Here is a 21253-nt window from a genome sequence, read left to right as displayed (position 1 = left end):
CCATTTCTATCAAATTGTTTACTAATAGTCCGAGTGATATTGTTCAATATATTAGGATAGTGGAGGAAGTGTGGAATGTGCGAATTTGAAATCAAGATTTATATGGTACATATTTAGCTAAAAAAGTGCATATTGTTGGTTTAACTGTCACATTGCATCTTCAAATGAGTTGGTCAATTCTTTATATGGTAGTGGTTTAATCTCGACATTCCAGCAAGAAAAAATTCTTTATATTAGTTATTGTATTTGTAAATGTTCACATGTGGTAAATTTGTAGTCTGCCTGTGGGTTTAAGGGAATTTAGGCAGAAGCATGGATGGTGATTGATGCAAGAGGCCCGTATCAACCCATCAGTGATTCCCATTGCTTTTCGGTGTATTTGAAGAGCTCTGAACAAACTTAGTCTTGAAGAAAGGGACCATCGAGTATGGAAGCGAGTTCAAGAGTGGCGTAATCTACAAGAGTGTGTAAAAAAGTTTTATGATAAGCCTATGTCTAATCTTCCTGATCTTAGATTAATAAGGTAGTCTTCACCAATAGATGATGCAGTTGCTTTTAGTGTTGACTGAAGTGTGGACATAGTGATCCTAAACAAGCTTGCTGTGGAACCAAGGAAATCTGTTATTTTATGGAATGGTGCACATATTATATATGTGAAATTGTTGCATTGTCCAGGGTGTGAAACTGTGTTGAGGAGCTTGTTAGAAACAACAGTGAAATTGGTAAATAATAGAGGAAAACTCATCATAATAGAGTAAAACTCTTCATTACTGTAATAAGATACAAGATTTTTATGGTTACTTTGTTTCCATAGGAAACAGACTAATTTTGTTCCTTTAATATCTTAGGTGCTTTAAATAAGAAAGAGTGTCACCAAACCTGTGCTAGAAAGTTACAAAAAAAATGTATAAAGAAACATATTGTTAATATTTTCTACTCTCAAATAGTTCAAATATATATCACCAATTTTTTTATCTATTAGATTTAAAGATTATATTATCCAATAAGTTGACCGTAGATGGATGGCAACAAAAACTATTTATCTCATGATAATGCTTCAACTTTGTGTTTTTTTCTCGCAAAATAGTTTACTTTGAAACAATAATAATAAAATAAGATTTTGGAGTTCGTACCGAGCAGTTTAAATCCAATATTACCACAAGAAACGGCATTAGATCCCACAGTATCAATACAATATTACCCTCTGTTCGATTCTTCTAAGCCAATCGTCTAAGTTGTGAAGTATCGAGCAAGAGTACACCATGCTAATCTAATAAAGATGAAGAGGTACAAAATTGAGTCAGACTTTGAACTAGACATGACTAATATTCCCAATACATAACATTCATGTGCCTGGAGAAATTGTCTCCCGTCTGAGGGTTTAGGACAACAGAAAATAAAGGCTCTACTAAGAAACCCTCCAATGACACAAATACAAGAATTGATGTCCAATCAGTCTCCACTTGCACAACCCTTGCATCCACAATGAACACACTCTATCACCTTTTCCTCCCTTAGTTGCTTGGGAACTCTACAAACACAAGTGGTGGCAAAATTGTGATCGCGTGGCTGCATGCACCTCAGGCAGCACAGACGTTCATAACCAGGCTGCAATGCGGATCAAAAACATAATGATTTAGGTACTCAACGTCCAACACAGATGAAATAAAATCTAAGTAACAGTAATACGATAATATTGTTTTTAACACTTTTGGCTGAGTATCAAATCCCTTAAAACAATTAACATCTTCAGGAAGGCACAAATTAGTACAACATTAACATATTTTCTCATTTCACAAGTACTCAATTTCAGACTCAAAATGAGTTCAAACTTAATTTTGGACAATCTTGACTTTATGAAGTTGATTTTGATTATAAACGAGTTAGTGTGATTTATGTCTAAATTTAACCCATCTGAACAAAAGCTGCATGTATCTTACATTAGAATCATGTTTAATCACAAATTTCAGTTTGAAACAGACACCAGATGTTTTTCAAAATAAGTTTACAAATGGTTAAAAGTTTGAGAGAAATGCAACCATGCAACCTAAAACAGTGTAGCAGTATGGTTGCTATGCCAGTGAATGTTATGCATACAAGATAAACTATTTCTACTATACAAATAAATGCAAAAAAAGCATAAAATTAAAGAGATGATTAAGCCTTCAATAACAATCAATGCCAGGGATATAATGAATCTAGGCATAGTAAACAAGTTCGTAAATATTGATTGGTTTTAGATCATAAGACAGCATGAAGAATGGTCATTGGTGTTTCTAATTTCACAATCAGAATCTTTTAAAAATGAGAATGGACATTACGAAAATCAGATATTTTATTGCAAGAAGAAATATCGCAGATTTTTTATTGCTTAAGAGGTGCTTAAGAGGTGTTTCACGATGCCAGAAAAATGAGGGAGTTTGGTTATCAAGATGGATTTGGATAGTTTAAGAAAGAGTAGGGCTAGACAAGGTTCTTGTATGAAAAGTTTCTGTATAGATGGAGAATATGGATTTGTAGATGCATCTCAATTGCTACTTAAGTTGTTGTAAATTTCGAGCCTAAATCACAGTTCAAAGAACAGTGGGGAGTCAACTGGGTAGTAGTGATCTCCAATCTTCAGTTTAACGACTGATTGTTTGGTTTTGCTAGCCTCCAAAGAGTTTCTTTGCATGGTAATCAATCAATTTTTTCTGTAGTCACTGGTTGAACTTGATTGTCCTTGTCCAGATCTGTTTGGCTACTTTCCCTTGCTATCTCTTGCTTAATCAAAACACAGTCAAAGTGACCCAAAGACACATTAAAGCAGGACGCATTTTCACAAGCAAGTGAGCAACACAGCTTGGTAAATGTTGGAACTGGAAATTTATTTTCCAGGAAATATTTATATTGTTTGGGTGAGGGTATCCTTATTAAAGTTTTGAGAGGAACTTGAGATAGGGAGTGCTCCTTTTTCAGAGGCTCTTGCATGTTTCATCTATCTGATTGCAAAGTTTTCCTAGTAGCCACTTCTAATCAAAATAAGAATATAAGATTACTATTTACAAAGGGACTTTAATTAACTATGGATAATATAGAGAACTACAATTCTGTTTCGTTTCACTATTACTTGATTCTATTTCTCCCTCAACCAAGTTAGATAGAAGAGTTTGAATAATATCTCCTCCAGTACTTTTCTCCTACAAAGCTTTCTTTCAATTTCATACTCACATACCTGACCTTCAAAAGTTTCTACCTAATAAATCCCTTTTAAATTCCAAACCTCTTAAAAAGGACAAGACCTTTCATAGAACAGTGGTTAACATGATTAGTGGTAAATTCATAGACCTTACACCCTTCTTTTGGCCCTATTTGAGTGCACTTAGTCTAATCTGTTTGGGAGAATTTATTTTTATTTTTAATCCTTGTGGACAACATTAATATTTTCCCAACAACATGCATTTGACAGAGTTACACCCATGATTTCTCTTCCTCCTTCTAGTTAAATTTCTTCTCTTTTCACTTAGATGAACTTTCTTCTCCTATGAAAAAAGAAATAGAAAAACAAAAGCTTTTTTCAAAATAGAATAAAAACATATTTTAGGTACCTTCTTCCATTTAGCAATTAGATTGCGGTCAGCATATCCTTGATCCAGACAGAATTCATACAGTTCTTTAGAAATTTCCTTCCTCCGATGGTAGAGGTCAAAGATGTAGCGGCTCTTCTGGTGTGCAATCTTAAAAATTGGCCATAATGTCTCACATTTTCTTTTGCCATCATGCGGATCATTCTCAGCTGCCACATAAATAAAGGATATAAAACTATTAATCTCATAGAACATAATAAAATCTTGTAAGGCAAGCATATGATGTAAATTTCTAACCTTCCCTCATCTTTGCTTGAAGTTCACGGAGTGTAGGCTCAATTAGCTCCCAACCCTCTGGGTATTTAACACGATTTGTCTTTACTTTTGGCATTTTTATATCTGTTTAAGGAAAACGTGGAACCAAAGAGTCAATTTCCATACATTCTACTGAGAAATATTCAGGATACACATTAATAAATAGATACAACTTATCAATTAAGCGTAGTTATAAATCTCGGATAGCATTGCATGGAGACTGAACCCTAATGGCGGTGTAGCATATAGCATATACAGAAAAGTATGGAAGGTGTGTTGCATAAATTATAATGTCTTTGTCTTTGTGATATATGGTAAGGAAACCTTGTGGACAACATTAATATTTTCCCAACAACATGCATTTGACAGAGTTACACCATGGTTGTCAAACTCGCGAGTCAATTCGCTGACTCGTCCGAGTTCACGTTTCCACCCACCCAAACCAAGTTAACTCGGTAGTAAACTCGGTTTTTGAGTAAACTCGACTCGGAATAAACTTGGCAGACTCGGTTAAACTCGCGAATCCGCTCCGAGTTGGCGAGTTCAGCTGGGTTTTCGTTTTAACCCAAAACGGTCTCTTTCTGAAGTGGGAAATTAAATGAAATAAACTCACCTGTTTAGGGTTCGCGTTTCGTTTTGAATTCACGTTCGTTTTTGTGTTGCTGCGTCTTCTCTGAACGAGTGTGGAGGTCGTGCGGTGGTGGCGATCGTGCAGAGGAGGTCGCGCGGCGGTAGCGATTCGACGGTGGTCGCGGGGTGCGGGTCGACGGTGGTGCGGTTTTGGTAGTTATTGATGTTGCGGTTGCTGTCTTTTGAGTGCGCATTGGTGACTGTGGTGTTATATAGGGAATTAGGTTGTTATTAATCTTTATCTTACTATATTTTTAATCTTTATCTTACTATACTTTTAATCTTTATCTTACTATATTTTTTAAGTTGTTATTATTTTTGTTTTTAAGAAATCTATTCTTATAATTATTTTAGTATAATGGAAGTGAATTAAAAACGTGTCAACATAAAAAAAAAATTAAGGTGGTTTGTAATGTTATATTGGTTGTTATATACTCAAATGTGTTTACATATATTAGTGGAATAAATTAACTCTTATTCATAGAGTGTAATTAGTGTAATTTTACAAATGTGATTTTGCTAACCATGAAAATAATTAGTAAGATGTTGAATCTCTAATGCATTTTTCTCATGTCGAGACCTATCAACTCGTGCGTAAATCAATAATAGTAGGTGGTCTGATAAGTCTAACAAATATGTATTGAAATATACTCTAAATGACTTTGATATCATACTAAAAAGTGAATTTCAAGTATAAATCAATATCATCAAACCAGCTTATAAAGTGACCTACTTATATATTATAAAATGGATTTATCTCTAGTCGAGGTGAAATCTCCAACAATAACTATCAACCTTAAAAACTTGAAGGTTATAAACATTAGAGTATAGTATATATTAATCTTGAAATTTGCTCTCCAACATAAGTTAAGGTTTTTAATGAATCTGCAAAAGAAATGGTAATCATCTAACAAGTGGAAAGGAAGTTGAAAGGATTATGAATTTGCTAAAGCAATTAAGTTGGTTTAGAAAATGCTTTAAGAATGTGTTCTTTCACGTTATGAAATAAATGAAAAAGACTAAGTTTTTTTTTTAATAAATAAAGAACTAAACTATTTTTTTCAAAAGCTAGGAAAAAAATGATAAAATAAGTAGATAAATAACCAACCATATCCTTTAGCCAAAAAAAATTAAAAAAAAAACTCACATTTTTCATTTGTGGAATTTAATTAATATTTACATTAAGTATCACTAACACCATCATAATAGAATATAGTTTTGTCCTTTATCTACTTAAAAAATAATTTGTTGAGACTATGTTAAGGTTTTTTTTTTAAATCACTGAACTTAAAGAATTTGATAGACTAGAAAAATTAATTTGTTTAAATATATTATTATTAAAAATAGAAAGTAAAATTAGAAGTTAAAATATTATATGTTCTTAATTTGACATAATAACTCTAAAATCACAACTTAGAAGTCGGTGAGAAATTGTCAATAAAATGAAATTAAAATGACAGAAAAACGAAAATACAATGATGAAACAAAAACAAAACATGTTTTTTATGCTAAAAATAAAACGATACTAAGCGAAAACAATGCGTGAATATAAATGCGAACGGAAAGTAAAATTATGAATCAAAAAGACCAAGTACAACCATTAGACATATGTCTAATGGACAATCGTCTAACAGACTATCTAATTATGTCTAATGGACAATCGTCTAACAGACTATCTAATTAGATTGTCTAGCGAGACTAGTATCTCATATTTGAAACACCGCAAACAGAGTTACAAAAAAACTCAGATCACAAACATCACATCTCATTCAAACTCACAGGCTTAAAAAAACTAAACAGAAAATTTAATATATGAAAAATAGAGTACAAAATAAAACTAATGCACTACACCTTAAGCACAAACAAAAAACGAACATAAATTTTAAACGAACACACTAAAAGGTTTAAGCGGAACACACTAAAAGGTTTAAGCGGAACACACTAGATGGTTTAAGCTAACCTAAGACTAGATAGTCTTAGCATCCTTACACTAAGACTAGATGGTCTTAGCATCCTTACACTATACAGTCTAAGCGCAACACGCTAAACTCTGTCTAGATAGAACACACTAGACAGTGTAAGCGAACCTGAGGCTAGACTGTGTAAGCGTCCCTTAATTATTTGTGACACTAGACAATCTAAAATGAAAGCAAGGGAACATTTGCTTAATTATTTGTGAAAATAGTTAACAGGTAAAGGTTCTCTCAATTTAAACACACCACCAACCATTTCGTTCCTTAATTAAAATTTACAAGAACGACATCTTATTCAACTTTGAAATCAATCAAAAGAAAAAAATCCTAAGCATAACTTAACAAGAAAAGTAAAACATTGTGATGGGTCATATCAAAATTACATAACATTGAATATGATATACAAATATTTGTGCAAGAACATGACATCACGGATAGACAAAATGAAAACCTTGTTGAAGACAAAAGGTGAAGCAAACAAAAGGATTTTGTGCATCGTGCACACAAGTCAAGTTTGGGTAGTGAAATACATGATATATGCTAATGTACTTGGCTATTGATAACAAGTTGAACCTCCCTCAAAATCAAGATGGTTAGCAACCTAAGAAGAAAATACCTCTAGAGCTTGACCTCCACATCAACACCAGCAGGAAGATCTAGTTGCATCAGAGAATCTATTGTTTGAGCAGTAGGATACATAATATCAATGAGACGCTGGTGAGTTCTGATCTCGAAATGGAACCGAGCATCCTTGTGTACGTGAGGGGATTTAAGAACACAGTAGACTCGCCTCTTGGTTGGCAATGGCACAGGTCCCATCGTTTTTGCATTGGTAGTTCTTGCTGCATCTAATATCTGCTTGCAGGAATCCTCTATCAAGGGCACCCAGTAAGATCTAAGCTTGATTCTAATCTTCTGCTTTGGTGCCATCTAAGAATAGGAACAATAAATATTATCAGATGATTTAACTTTTATGGGAATACACCAAAAAAGAAAGGCACTTCATGCAATGCTTATTCTAATTTCTGGTTAGATAAAAGAAAAACAAATCAATGGTTTAATATTCAAAATCTCGTACCATTGAGTTGCTTTTGGAACTTTCAACTGAACTTACAGAAAACTTCAGAAAGGAACTTTGAAAAATAAGCCAACAGCATGCTTAATTCCACAATTCAAAGCCCAAATAATAGAATTACCATGAATACAACCCCACTCATCCATGAAGAACTAGAAAATATCATTGGAAATATTAATAATCTAACAGTTATGAGCAGCCTATGCTATACTACTTACCTCAAAAAGTAAAAAAGAAATTAGGTTTTTACTACATGAAAAGTGTACTACAAAATTAAATTATTCATAAACTATGGAAGATTGCTAAACACATCGTTAAGAAGAGAGATTAGAGCATTAGTTTCTAATGCAGTGACCATCTAATTCCATAATGCTCAACCATAAATATTATCAAAGTGATTACAGCAAAGAAAGAATCACAAAGTATGTTTTACAATGTTAAAATGCAGTTAGATATGCTGGTTGAGAACTTAATTTATTTTTTATTATAAAAATACATGATTACGGTATCATTCATGAAATAAAAAATCATAATACCTGGTTTTGACTACTAAAACAGTTCAAAACAGATAATTGAAAAGAGTAATTTTTATGGAAACTGAATTTACTGTGGACAAATGAGAATTAACTCAGGGATTAGTGCTCAGATTAGAACATTAGGAACAAAGTATAAAAATTAAGAATGAAACAAAACCAATCGGAGAAGAAATTTCTCAGCACTGGCAACAGCCATCACAAAATTACCCCAAATGATTGCCAACCTCACTCATTTCCTTCTTTTTTTCTGTGAAAATATCCACACAGCCACTAACACTACCACAATTTTAATATCCAAAGTAAGACCCTCTTTTTCAGTTATCCATACAGGGGTACCAAACAGGTTCGAATGTTGCCTTTACTTTTCTCAACATTCAACAACCAACTGTCCAACAAAAGCAACTACAACAAATTTGTAGAGCACATCCGGTATTTGACAAACAACCAACATGTTTAGCCAAATTCTTCATAAAGGAAACATTTGCACCAGTTGGTATAGTCTAAGGACACTACTGTTAGATTACATCTAAAACCAGCAGACATTAAAGGAAGTTGTCTAACAGATATATTAGCTGCAACCCATTGAGATAGGCAAAATGGGATCCCAATAGTTACCAGGCCCTCTTTGAACTTGATTGCCATTTTACAAGCTAAAGTTGTTGAAGAATCTATATCATGCAGAGCTAGGCCCACTTTTGATGAATTAAGGGCAAGAGATACAACACTAATAGGTCATCAAAATCATGGAACACGAAATGGCGCTGTCAAACCATGAACTATATAGAGAGTGCTTGGTTTTTGAAACGTGACTAGGAACTTTTTCTCAATTTAGAAAAAGTACACATGATTCACCAAAACTTAAAATGCTAAAAAACTTCATATATCACTGGGGGAAAGTAAATTGCAACAGTACTAGAGCACATAAGCCAAAAATTAATAATTGAAAACTAATTAGTGTTGATTCTTTTAGTTCCTGCAAAATGATAGTTCATCCTAGGTGAACTACTCCACATTGTTTGTGGATATTGAATGTGGTGGAAATCTCACACCAACTAGTATTATAATTAAATCATGGTATATAAGTTAGTGCAAACATCATCTAACAAACCAGTTTTGTAAGGTAGAGTTAAACTTAAAATACACTTTCTAGAAAATGATAATTATAATTTTTGTAACTTATTTAAAGAACAGAATATGTTTTCATGAAACGTCATTCTATCCCTTTTTCTAAGCCTTAGGGCCACATAAGTGATTGAATGAAGATTATGTTTTGAAAGAAAAAAAAGAAGCAATGATATAGCTAAATAAATAGTGTGGAGTGTGAGAGCAACTGTATGAAGCCTCTGTTTCTAAATGATGAAAACAGAACAATTTGATAGCAAGATAGGATGTTTAGAGCAATTGAATGACAGTATGAAGTCACTGTTTCAGAAGAACAACAGAAGAATGGAATAGTAAAACAGGGTGCTTTAAGAATAACTCCTTTGTTTCAATTTTTTTTAATAATTTATACCTTACTTTCGTTTCTCTGATGAGAATTTGTAAAAAATAAAAAAGCAACAACAACAAAATATAAAAAATTGCTAAGACATGGTTCATCCTGGTGATACAGAATCCCACCAATTTAAGCATTATCACACTATTCAATGCAATAAACATGCTATAAATTTCCAGATGGCTGAATTGTAACAAATTATTCCTAAAACAGATTTAACCCAAAAATTATAACTACAAAAATGTCTATTACAGGCATAACTGGACACCAATAATATTGAGAGCCATGTCACCTCGTCAGGGAACAATGCTATATGACTATGAGGAGGCATATTCACTCCTGGCTAACTGGTGAGCATCAAATACAACTCATTTAATCTCTTACCTGATTTACCAAACACTATTCACAGATTAAAATGTCCAATTTCTTATTGTAATTCTTCAACTAGTTTTACTGGATATAATTCACATTTGAAATTTGAGTCTCGCATGTAAAAGATAAAGCAAAACCCCAAAATGCAACAAATATTAAATAGCAACTGAAAATGGGGCATTGATCAACATACTGCATCTGCATCACCACCAATGCTAATTGCCGAAGTGCTAGGAGTTCCCAAGTCACCAACCTAAAACACCAAAATATTGCATTAACAAGGATACTAACTGCACCATGCCACCCAACTTTGCTAATGAGCTCAAAACAGCAATGATATGTTTGAATGGGAGAAAAGACAGTACAGCAGAAATGAAACACAGATGACAATGTAGTTTCCTTTGTTGAGTTAAAGGGAAAGTGGAAATCAAGGGGAGAAAAAAAAAATCAAACTTAAACAAAAATTCAATTTTTTCCCCCACCCATTTTCTCTTCAATTTAAATTTTAAACTTTCCTCCCTTGTTTTCTTTCCGCACTACTCAACATGTGTAAGGAAAATCACAACACAAACTATACTTCCTAAATCTCCAAACAACAAGTGATGACATTGCAAAAGACAAAAATAATAACTTTGTCATAATTTTCATTCTTCATTTCATCTTATCTCCACATATCTTACATTGTCAACAAACACAATGACCATTGCTTTACAGATCAATAACACACATGCTGAATTAGTACATTCTAGAAACACAATTAATCAAGCAATTGGAAAATTCCTAGCAATACATCACCCAATGAAGAAATACCAAACCTCACCCACAACACAGACCTGATAAGTGGTGGATTCAGAGTCATCATCAAGGGTTTCTGGAGGTGGGTCCAAGGGATCAGGGGAAGAATCCAACACTTCCGGAGCAACATGAACCACAGTTGATGAGTGCAGAGGTTTGGGGCATGTGACCCTCAAGGAGTTACCCGAGAAAAGGCACAAAAATGGAGACTTTAGCTTGGAAGATAGAGAGGGAGAAGAATTGGAGAGAGAAAGAGGAGTAACAGAGAGAGAAGAAACCGCCATTGAAGCTCTTCAACGAATCTCACTCTGAATGAACAAACTCGTGTAAAAGCTATGGAAGGTTGTGTTCCCACTTAGCATAGAATTATCCAGAATTTATTTTCTTTTCTGATATTCTTTTTTATGGCAATTGCTTCCTGCACAATATTTTTAAACATACACCCAGTTAATTTCAAACTTTTCATTCCAGAATTCAAATAGAAAAAGAAATCCAAAAAGATGAAAAAGAATTCTGGATTCTAAAAAAGTATTTCAGAAACCAAAATCCAAAAATTTATTCTAAAATATCAAACTTAGAATACATTTTTACATGTACTCTCATTTCAATTTAAAAATTAAAAATATATTTTTATCAGTTCAGGTTACTGATAGAGTGTAGGTTTAAATTTATTGGGTGTAGGAAGCAATTACCTTTTTTTTTATTCTGGATCATAGCCCCCAAAGCTCATTAAAAATTGGGCTTTCAATACAAGGAATTTTCTTCCTAGACCCATGGTTAGGGTGAAAAGACAACTTTACTCTTAATTTAAAAAATACCAAATCCTACTTCCGTAGAATGAAATAAACATCAATTATATTAGAGTTTTTTTATATAATCAAATTCCTCTGTACACGTCTTCTTAATTTGTTAATTTTGATACGTGTATATGTTTTTAATTAGTGATTAAATTAGGCAATAAAAAAATAAATTAAATATGAGATATTATTATTATTATTATTATTATAGAGAATAATTTGGTAATATCTAAATACTATATAGGGATCAGATATTTAGGTTATATTTAAAAGATAAAAATAAATTATATGATTAACCAAATTAATTATAAAAAAATAAGTTTTTTCCTTTATATATATATAAATTTCCAGGAAATCCTTCCCATTCAGTGGAAAAACTAACTTTCTTTTATTAATTTCCACAAAATCCTCCACTTTTCGCGATTTTTAGAACAATTAACTTTTTTTTGTGAACTTTCATCTTATTTATATATATATATATATATATATATAAAAACTTCCACGAAATCTCCCCTTTCACTACTATTAGAAAAACTAACTTTCTTTTGTGAAATTTAATCTATTGAAGACACTTTCTCCATAGCGCTTCAGATTTCCAAATTCTCCAATCGTTTTCTTAACAATTTCAAGACAAAACTGTCGAACGCACCATCGTTTCAAAAGCCATGTCGCCTCCTGTTAGCAGAGAAATTCTCCGTTTTCTGAACAATATTGATACGGCCGGATTAATGGAGGAGGTGATGACGAAATTGAGGAATGTTGCTGCAAGTACGATTCAATACTCTGAATTGTTGCGGATATGCAGGGAGACGTATGAGAGTTGCGATAAAGATGTAGCAGAGATGGCAAAACTCTTGGATCACTCCGGAAACGTCGTGGTTTTGGGAAACTCTGTTCTCCTCTATCTAGAACAGGTATCTTTCATCTTATTTATCACTGTTTTAATTCTTCACTGTATTTTTTTTTTCATTAATGGTCTGATTATAAAAAATGTTCGGTTTAAGGAGCGTGAGAAAGTTATCTACTCCCGCAGAATGAAATGAACATGGATTTATATTAGAGTTTTTCTATATAATCAAATTTTCTCACCTCTAACACGTCTTCTTAATTTGTTAATTTTGATACGTGTACATGTTTTCAATTAGTGATTAAATTAGGCAAAAAAAATAAATTAAATTATAATATATGAGATATTATTATTATTATTATTATTATTATTATTATTATTATGATGATAGAGAATAATTTGGTAATATCTAAATACTGTATAGGGATAGGATATTTAGGTTATTTTTTTAAAAAAAAAATATGATTAACCAAATTAATTAAAAAAAAGTTTTTTCCTTTATATATATATATATATATAAATTTCCATAAAATCCTCCACTTTTACGATTTCTAGAAAAATTAATTTCTTTTGTGAACTTTCATCTTTTATATATATATATGTAAAAATTTGCACGAAATCTCCACTTTCACGACTTTTAGAAAAACTAACTTTCTTTTGTGAACTTTCATCTATTGAACAAAGTTTCTCCATGGAACTTTAGATCTCCAAACGTTTTCTTAACGATTTCAAGACAAAGATGTCGTTAGAAGGCGCTTCTAAAGTCATGTCGCCTCCTGTTGTGCCGCATGAGAGTTCCGAAGATTTTCTCCGACGAATGATGTATCATTCTCGGGAGCTCCCAGAGGCGTTCAATTTCGCTCATGAGGAGAAGATTCGGAGGGTCGTATTAATGAAGGAGGTGATGAAGAAATTGAGAAATGTTACTGCAATTATGATTGAATACTTTGAATTCTTGCGGATCTGCATCGAGACGTGTGAGAATTCCGATAAAGGTGCAGAGCTTGCAAAACTCTTGGATCACTCCAGAAACGTTGTGTTTTTTGGAAACCATGTTATCCTTCGTCCAGAAGAGGTATATTTCATCTTATTTATCACTGTTTTGGCTTTTCACTGTATTTTTTTTTTTTGCATTAATGGTCTTATTATAAATTTAATCCCTAAGAGTCTTAGTCTTGCATATAAGAAATTGACATTGAATTGTATGTGACTGCATTTTCAGTTGAGTGGTGTTTACTGCAATCTTAACTATGATAACTGTGATGATAAAGAGAAATGCTTGTCCTAATTTGGGAGTAACGGGGATTTGCTTGGTCTTGATGATCTTGTAAGCTTGTGGAATGTTTAATTACATTTTTTGGTAGAATATGAGGTGTCTAATATACCATGATCACTTTGTTCATTTTGCGTGACGAGAGCTTGTTTTTTTCTCCTACTATCATTCATTACTGCATCCATTTTGATGTTTATGGCATTTTGATTATGATTTATAGGTGGCAAAATTAAAAATGATGAGATCATCCAATCAATCAATAGTTAATCTGGTGAAGCAAAAGGCTATGATGGGAGGGTTTGGATTCGTACTTTTGACTTTTGGGTTTGGGATCATTTGTTGTGAGCTAATTTATTAGGATGTGATGGGACATATATGTTTGTTTGTTACCTTTTATGGATTTGCTCTTCGCTATCTTTTCTTCCTCAAGACCTCCACATAACCTTCCTTTCAAGCTTTATACATTCACCGACTCAGGGTCAAACACAGAACGTCTCATGAAGACATACAACTACATGAATAAATACAAGGAGTTATGCAAGACATTATCCCAGTTTTCATGCCTAATCGCCTGTCTCCTCTCCCCGTTGAACTTTCTTCTTCTCTGTTGTACTGGCCTGACCTGTGTGTCCATTGCTAGGTGGTGACATAAGAAATCGGGGTCGATTCCTGGCATGTCTGATGCAGACCATGCAAAAGCATCCAAATGCTTTTCTATCACCTTGGCGATCTGGTCTTGTAGCTCATCTTCCAAAGATCTTCCCAACTTGAAGATCTTGCCCCCGATCTCCCTCTCGAGCCACTCCTCGACGGGTTTGGGCCTTGTTTCACTGGCGATTACCGCCCTGGCGATTCCCGACTCTCTAGCCTCCTCAGGGCGGTTTCTCGCTTCTCCTTTCCGACCGACGTTCTTTCCCTCGACCTCAGCGTCTACCATGACAACATCGCCTCCGGCGGTCACTTCCATCGTCGCATCAACAACCCGCCCCTCTGTTGGCCTGGGCTCCACACCGGGAGGCAGCGTCGTGGTGATGTAGCTCACCGACCTCTTATTCTTGAGGCTATTTTCGTAGCACTTCTTGGCCTCTTTTTGGTCAGACCTTATGGTGATCACCACTCCCTCCATCGACGGTAATTTAACCTTCATGTGCCTAATTGAGGGCACATCACCTATTCTGTTGAGGGTCGGTCTTCCCAGCAGAATGTTATACGCCGAGGGGGCATTCACGACAAGGTACTTGATCTTCTCCGTCTTCGAGGTCGCCTCGTCTGTGAACGTAGTTCTTAACTCAATGTACCCCCTGACCTCCACCTGGTCGCCAGCGAACCCATACAAGCATCCTCCGTAGGGCCTTAACTGGTCAAGGGGTAGTTACAGCTGGGTGAAAGTCGGTCAGAACATGACATCTGCCGAGCTTCCTTGATCCGCTAATACCCGGTGGACCTTCCTTCCCGCTGTGACCAGCGAGATAACTATGGGATCGTTGTCATGAAGCACAACGTCCCTGAGATCCTCCTTTGTGAATGTAATGTCCACGTCTGGCGAGTGATCTTCGAACACATCCACTGCCATCACAGACCTTGCATACTTCTTTCTCTGTGATGCAGTACATCCACCGCCTGAGAAACCTCCAACGATGGTGTGGATCTCGCCGTGCGTGGGCATTTCATGCTGCTGGCCCTCACCGCTCGCCGGCTGGGAACTCGACGCTTGCTCCGTTCTCTTGTCCAGCAGGTAGTCATTCAAGAAACCGCTCTTGACCAAGTCGTCGAGCTGGTAACCCAGGGCCAAACACGAGTCAAGGGTGTGGCCAAAACTCTGGTGGAATTCGCACCATGTGTTTGGGTTTGGTCCTAACACCTTGTCCGAGACTTTCTCAGGCGCCTTAAACCTGACAGCTATGTTGGGAATGGCGATCAGGTCCGCCAACCCCATGATAAACTTGTACCTTGGTGGGCGATTCAACTACCTAGGGCGTCCCTTCCCTTGTTTTTCTTTGGATCGTAAGGATGGCGAGTCCTTTGATCCTTCTTAGCCGCCATTGTCTCCAGCACTCTCTGCGGCTGAATTCTAGTCTGGGCCCGCGGCCTAGCAGGAACCACGCTCCCTCTCTTTTCGGCGACCTCGCTCTCGTCGACGATGGGCCACAGCAAGTCGCCGAACTTCAGCAAACGTGGCGTGGTGGGCCCTAATTAGCGCCTCACAGAAAGGTCCAGGCAGCACGCCCTTTTTGAAGGCGTATTCCAACATCTCCTCGTCTTTGGCAGGCAAGCGGACCATCTGTGCTCCAAAACGATTCAGATAGTTCATGAGGGACTCTCCCTGAAACTGTCTTACGTCGAACAAGTGGTAAGACACCCTAGATGGCGCCTTGTTCACGATGTACTAGTCGACGAAAAGCTTTGAGAACTGCTGGAAATTGGTTGTGACCCGTGGGCAGGCTAACAAACCATTCCAGTGCTGTTCCCTGGAGTGTGCTCATAAACATCTTGCAATAGACTGCATATGAGCCTCCTGACAGCATCATCTGCGTGTGGAACGCAGTGAGATGTGCTTCAGGATCCTCCACGTCGGTGAAAGAAGCTTATACGGCCACTGCGCTCGCAGGAATCGGCGTGTCCGTGATCGCCTAAGCAAACGACATCGGAAAAACGCGCGGTGGCGATGACGGCGCAACTTCTTCAACGGTTGTGCGTCCTCTCTGCTCGTGAAAAGCTTGACGCAATTCCTCAGTGACCTTGCTGAGCTCCTCATTTCTGGCTTGAGAGGCGACCAGGTCTTCGTGCATCTTTGCTTGCTCTGCGCGCGATGCCTCCACATTTTCCTGCAACGCGCGCATGATCTCCATCATTTGCGCTATGGTCATGGCGTCTTCACCAGCAGTTGGCACAACGGGACTTGAACGCGTACTTCTCATCTTTCTCATGAAATATCAACAGATCAAACTTCAGCGACCAAAACCTTCACCAGCGGAACGATCGATCCAGCAATCAATCGGTCAAACCTCTACAGAACCTCGCAATCTCAACACAAACCTCCTATTTCTCCTCTAAAAACTCCCGATTCACCAATCGAAGACTCAAACGAACGGCAACACCTCGATTCACTGATTGAAACCTCGCACAAACGGTGGAAAACTTCAATTCACCGAACGAAAACTCAAACAAACGGTGAAAAACGTCGAAAATGGTTGCACCAGCGCACAACCACACAAGAACCACATAAACTTCAAGAAACTCGCGCTGTGGATGGGAAACACGTTTTACACAGCCCCACGGTAGGCGCCATTGTTAGACAGCATCGCTAGGGTCAATCACCGCATCCGAGGTATTGTCCACTTTGGAGGTCGATGCTCCGTCACGGTTTTGTCCTTAAAAGGCGCCTCAAAGGGTGAAGGGAGGAGGGAGTATATAAACTGCCCTTGGCCTCGATTCCTGAGCGATGTAGGACTGTATTGGCATACGGGAACAAGCCCCCCAGTCGAGGTCTAAGGGGAGTGGATCCCCCTAATTGAGGGGCGAAGGAGCCTCTTCGGCCCCACGGTGGGCACCATTGTTCCGACCTCAAGTCGTTAGACAGCATCGCTAGGGTCAATCACCGCATCCGAGGTATTGTCCGCTTTGGAGGTTGGTGCTCCGTCACGGTTTTGTCCTTAAAAGGCGCCTCGAAGGATGAAGGGAGGAGGGAGTATATAAACTGCCCTTGGCCTCGATTCCTGAGCGATGTGGGACTGTATTGGCATACGGGAAGTCGAAAATCTTCTGAAATTCCTCGTCTTTGGTACTGGAGCTTTGCTTGCTGGTATATCGCATTCTTGAAGTCGAACATCTTCTGAAATTCCTCTTGCGGATTGATCATCGGTTTAGGGGCTACTACCTCCAGTATCTTTCCGAACGTCTATAAATAAAAAAAAAAAACCAACACCTTAATAACCAGACAATAAATATTAATTAATTTTTATTAACTAACCTCATTGGGTATGAGAAAAACTTTTCCCTCAAAAACTGTGACGTCATTTGAATCTTGGAACTTTCCCGCTAGTCGTGTGCCTTCTTTGAAATCATCATTACAAATTTCAGAACATTTCATCAAAAAATGGAAATAGAAAATGCTACTTCTCTCAGTATTCTGAAGCTTCATTAACGATTCTTCCATGCAAAGTTGATTCATTTGTTCTCCTATCAAAGGAGAAGGACCCTCTGGGGATTACAATAACTCTTCCGAAAATGTGGTACAGTTATTGGGAAAATCACCCTCTTTCTTTTGAAAACATGAAGAACAGAATCGGACAGCAAGAGAAATTTCATTTTGGCTAGGATAGTTAACATATATTGTTTAATGTATATATAGGCATTTTATACGTTAATATTGTTACTATATATTAAAAAAATATTAAAAACTGAAAATATTGTATGTTTTTTCCGTACGATTTAATATAAGACAAATATTCAACAAAATTTTAGGCACCTGCAAAAGCGGTTACGTGAACCACGACCTCTGAGCAACGCACAGGTACGGGATAATGAAATTATTATTTTCTAATTTGAATTTAATTTTTTTGTTATATTCAAGTGTATAACTTGTAAAAGAAGTTATTTTACGTATCATAATATGTAAGTCGGTAAAGGCGCCAGTTGGTGATAGATATTTTTTTTTTTAGTCCTAAAGGAGAATAAAAAAAACAGGAGAAACAAATAAACATCCGAAAAAAACAGTATAGGACCTAATATTTTCACAATAGGTGGATTAGGATAAAACCATTCAAGAGTGGCATAGCCAGTATGCAAGTATAGGAAATATATCAGTCCAAAATTTTTCTCAAGTTGATACTGGAAATTTGCTTGCTAGTATATCGCATTCTTGAAGGCGAACATCTTCTGAAATTCCTCTTGCGGATTGATCATCGATTTAGGGGCTGCTACCTCCAGTATCTTTCCGAACGTCTATAAATAAAAAAAAAACCAACACATTAATAACCAGACAATAAATACTAATTAATTTTAATAACTAACCTCATTGGGTTTGAGAAAAACTTTTCCCTCAAAAACTGTAACGTCATATGAATCTTGGAACTTTCTAGCTAGTCGTGTGCCTTCTTTGGAATCACCATTACAAATTTCAGAACATTTCATCAAAAATTGGAAATAGAGAATGTTACTTCTCTCAGTATTCTTCTGAAGCTTCTTTAACGATTCTTCCATGCAAAGTCGATGCATTTGTTCTGCTATCAAAGGAGAAGGACCCTCTGGGGGATTACAGTAACTCTTCCGAAAATGTGGTACAGTTATTGGGAAAATCACCCTCTTTCTTTTGAAAACATGAAGAACAGAATCGGACAGCAAGAGAAATTTCATTTTGGCGGATAGTTATCATATACTATTTAATGTATATATAGGCATTTTATACGTTAATATTGTTACTATATATTAAAAAAATATTAAAAACTGAAAATATTATATGTTTTTTCCGTACGATTTAATATAAGACAAATATTCAACAAAATTTTAGACACCTGCAAAAGCGGTTACGTGAACCGCGACCTCTGAGCAGCGCACAGGTACGGGTGAGCAGCGCACAGGTACGGGATAATGAAATTATTATTTTCTAATTTGAATTTAACTTTTTTGTTATATTCAAGTGTATAACTTGTAAAAGAAGTTATTTTAATCCTTGAAACCACTAAATTGTTTCATTTGATAAATGACTAGAATGATACCAGTATGGGTCACACTTGCCTTGAATAGTGTATACAAATTTATTTTTAGGGGATTGATATGTTTTCTTAATTTCTAAAAAATATGCTATTTAGAAAAAGAAAAAAATAATAAAGCTAGAAATATGAAACCTATATATTCCAGTTAAAACCCTAACAATTATATTACATTGCACAAACTCTCTCAGAATTTTGAACGCCAAAAACAATGTTTAAGTATGTTATCATATTATTCTGAAAATAAAATATAAAGAGATATTTTATCTGTTGTGATATTATTTTGAAGATAAAAGATATGATTGTTATTGTTTAAGATAAAGAGATATTTTATCTCTTATGATAATATGCATGTTAGTTGCATACTAATTAATAGTTGATGAGAATAAAAGAGAAAGACATGAGAATAATCATGCACACGTGAAACATAATGTTAGCCTGTGGTTAGCACCTGAAAGATAATTGGTGCCCGTGACAGGTAATTTTTCTATTAAGATAAAAGATTAAATATTTTCAGTAGAAGACAGATCAGGAGCGAAGCTCTCTGTCAAATCCAACTGAGGTCAACCAGCAAGAACAGTTGTTACTATTAATTTTTTTAAGAAAACTATTCTTATAATTATTTTAGTTTATTGGGAGTGAATTAAAAACGTGTGAACATAAAAAAAAAAAACGGGTTCATTTTAAAAAGAAATTAGGGTTCATTTCCAAACTAAGAGATTAAGGTGGTTCGTTATGTTCCATTGGTGGTTATATACTCAAATGTGTTTACATATAGTAGTGGAGTAAACTAACTCATTCATAGTGTGATTTTACAAATGTGGTTTTGTTAACAATGTGAATAAGTTGGATCTCCAATACACTTCTCTCACGCCGAGACTTACCAACTTGTGTGTGGTCCGATAATGGCTCAACAGTGGATAGTTTGATAAGTCCAACAAATATTCACTACAATAGACTGTATATGACTTTGATGTGATATTAAGAATTGAATATTAAATTTAACTCAACCATATAAAACCGGCTTATATTCACTTACATATTATGATACGTGTTTATCTCTAATCGAGGTAGAATAATTATTAAAATAATTTTTTATTAAATATTATGACCTTGAATTTCATTTTATGCATTCCACAAAATTATTTTACACTGTCAATTAATTCTTAAATAAAATATTTTATAAATTGTTGGAATTGAAGACTCCTTTATAAAGATAACTTAACTTGAAAAATTTTATACGTGCAACTTTGCACTAAATTTACCAAAATGAACATATTTGGAAAAACTTATGTAAAAGAGTAAGTCGTGCTCGGGTAGCACAACTTCATTCTTAAGAAGTCATTATGAGCAAACACGACTTTGGTTCAATGAAAAAACCTTGTTAATTGGGCACGACTTTGTTTAACGTTAATCAATATTGTTAAGTTTTTATTATGTAAAAGGTGAATTTGTTAGGGGTATAACGACTTTAGTGAAAATGACATGAAACATAAAATATTTAACAAATGAAACAGAAAACAAAGTATAAGAGGAACACAAGATGGGAATAGAAAAAACTGAAATTAAGTAAATGACCAAACGAGAACTTAAAAATTGGAATTCAAAACTAATGACAATAAAAAATGGAATTAAAATGACAGAAAAACGAAAATACAATGATGAAACAAAAAAACAAAACATGTTCTTTATGCTAAAAATAAAACTATATTAAGTGAAAAACAATGCGTGAATATAGAAGCAAATTGAAAGTACAATTATGATTTTAAAACAACACGTAGAATGCAGATGAATTTGTGAATCAAAAAGACTAAATGCAACTATTAGATCATCTAATGGACAATCGTCTAACCGATTATCTAATTAGA

The 21253-nt window shown here is 35.3% G+C and overlaps 2 protein-coding genes and 1 long non-coding RNA gene across 3 annotated transcripts in view; all 3 read right to left on the bottom strand.

Moving 5' to 3' along the window:
• LOC137816584 (uncharacterized) overlaps positions 1-21253 on the bottom strand; it is a 50154-nt gene that overhangs the window by 13553 nt on the left and 15348 nt on the right. The gene's annotated exons all lie outside the window — the stretch shown is intronic.
• On the bottom strand, positions 1127-4721 carry LOC137816578 (protein BUD31 homolog 2). Its single transcript, XM_068619776.1, has 4 exons — positions 4495-4721; positions 3864-3965; positions 3588-3775; positions 1127-1608 (listed from the first exon to the last, which is right to left on the bottom strand). Exons 2-4 carry the CDS (start codon positions 3955-3957, stop codon positions 1453-1455), a joined length of 438 nt encoding a protein of 145 aa, XP_068475877.1. The 5' UTR covers positions 3958-3965; positions 4495-4721; the 3' UTR covers positions 1127-1452.
• LOC137816582 (uncharacterized) lies at positions 6849-11360 on the bottom strand. The gene is made up of 3 exons (XM_068619781.1): positions 10796-11360; positions 10156-10215; positions 6849-7414 (listed from the first exon to the last, which is right to left on the bottom strand). The coding sequence occupies exons 1-3, from the start codon at positions 11039-11041 to the stop codon at positions 7103-7105; spliced, it is 618 nt and encodes a 205-aa protein (XP_068475882.1). The 5' UTR covers positions 11042-11360; the 3' UTR covers positions 6849-7102.

The sequence above is a fragment of the Phaseolus vulgaris genome, chromosome 1 (assembly GCF_051622355.1).
Source record: "Phaseolus vulgaris cultivar YP4 chromosome 1, ASM5162235v1, whole genome shotgun sequence".
NCBI lineage: Eukaryota > Viridiplantae > Streptophyta > Magnoliopsida > Fabales > Fabaceae > Phaseolus > Phaseolus vulgaris.
This window is presented reverse-complemented; position numbering and strand designations above follow the sequence as displayed.

Coding starts and splice junctions, on each gene's coding strand:
- LOC137816578 (XM_068619776.1), bottom strand. CDS start 3,957: ATGCCAAAAGTAAAGACAAATCGTGTTAAATACCCAGAGGGTTGGGAG. Junction 3,776..3,863: donor TCAAGCAAAGATGAGGGAAG/GTTAGAAATTTA, acceptor TTTATGTGGCAG/CTGAGAATGATCCGCATGAT. Junction 1,609..3,587: donor TAATTGCTAAATGGAAGAAG/GTACCTAAAATA, acceptor TCCGCATTGCAG/CCTGGTTATGAACGTCTGTG.
- LOC137816582 (XM_068619781.1), bottom strand. CDS start 11,041: ATGGCGGTTTCTTCTCTCTCTGTTACTCCTCTTTCTCTCTCCAATTCT. Junction 10,216..10,795: donor CTGAATCCACCACTTATCAG/GTCTGTGTTGTG, acceptor TTGGTGTTTTAG/GTTGGTGACTTGGGAACTCC. Junction 7,415..10,155: donor TTGGTGGTGATGCAGATGCA/GTATGTTGATCA, acceptor TCCTATTCTTAG/ATGGCACCAAAGCAGAAGAT.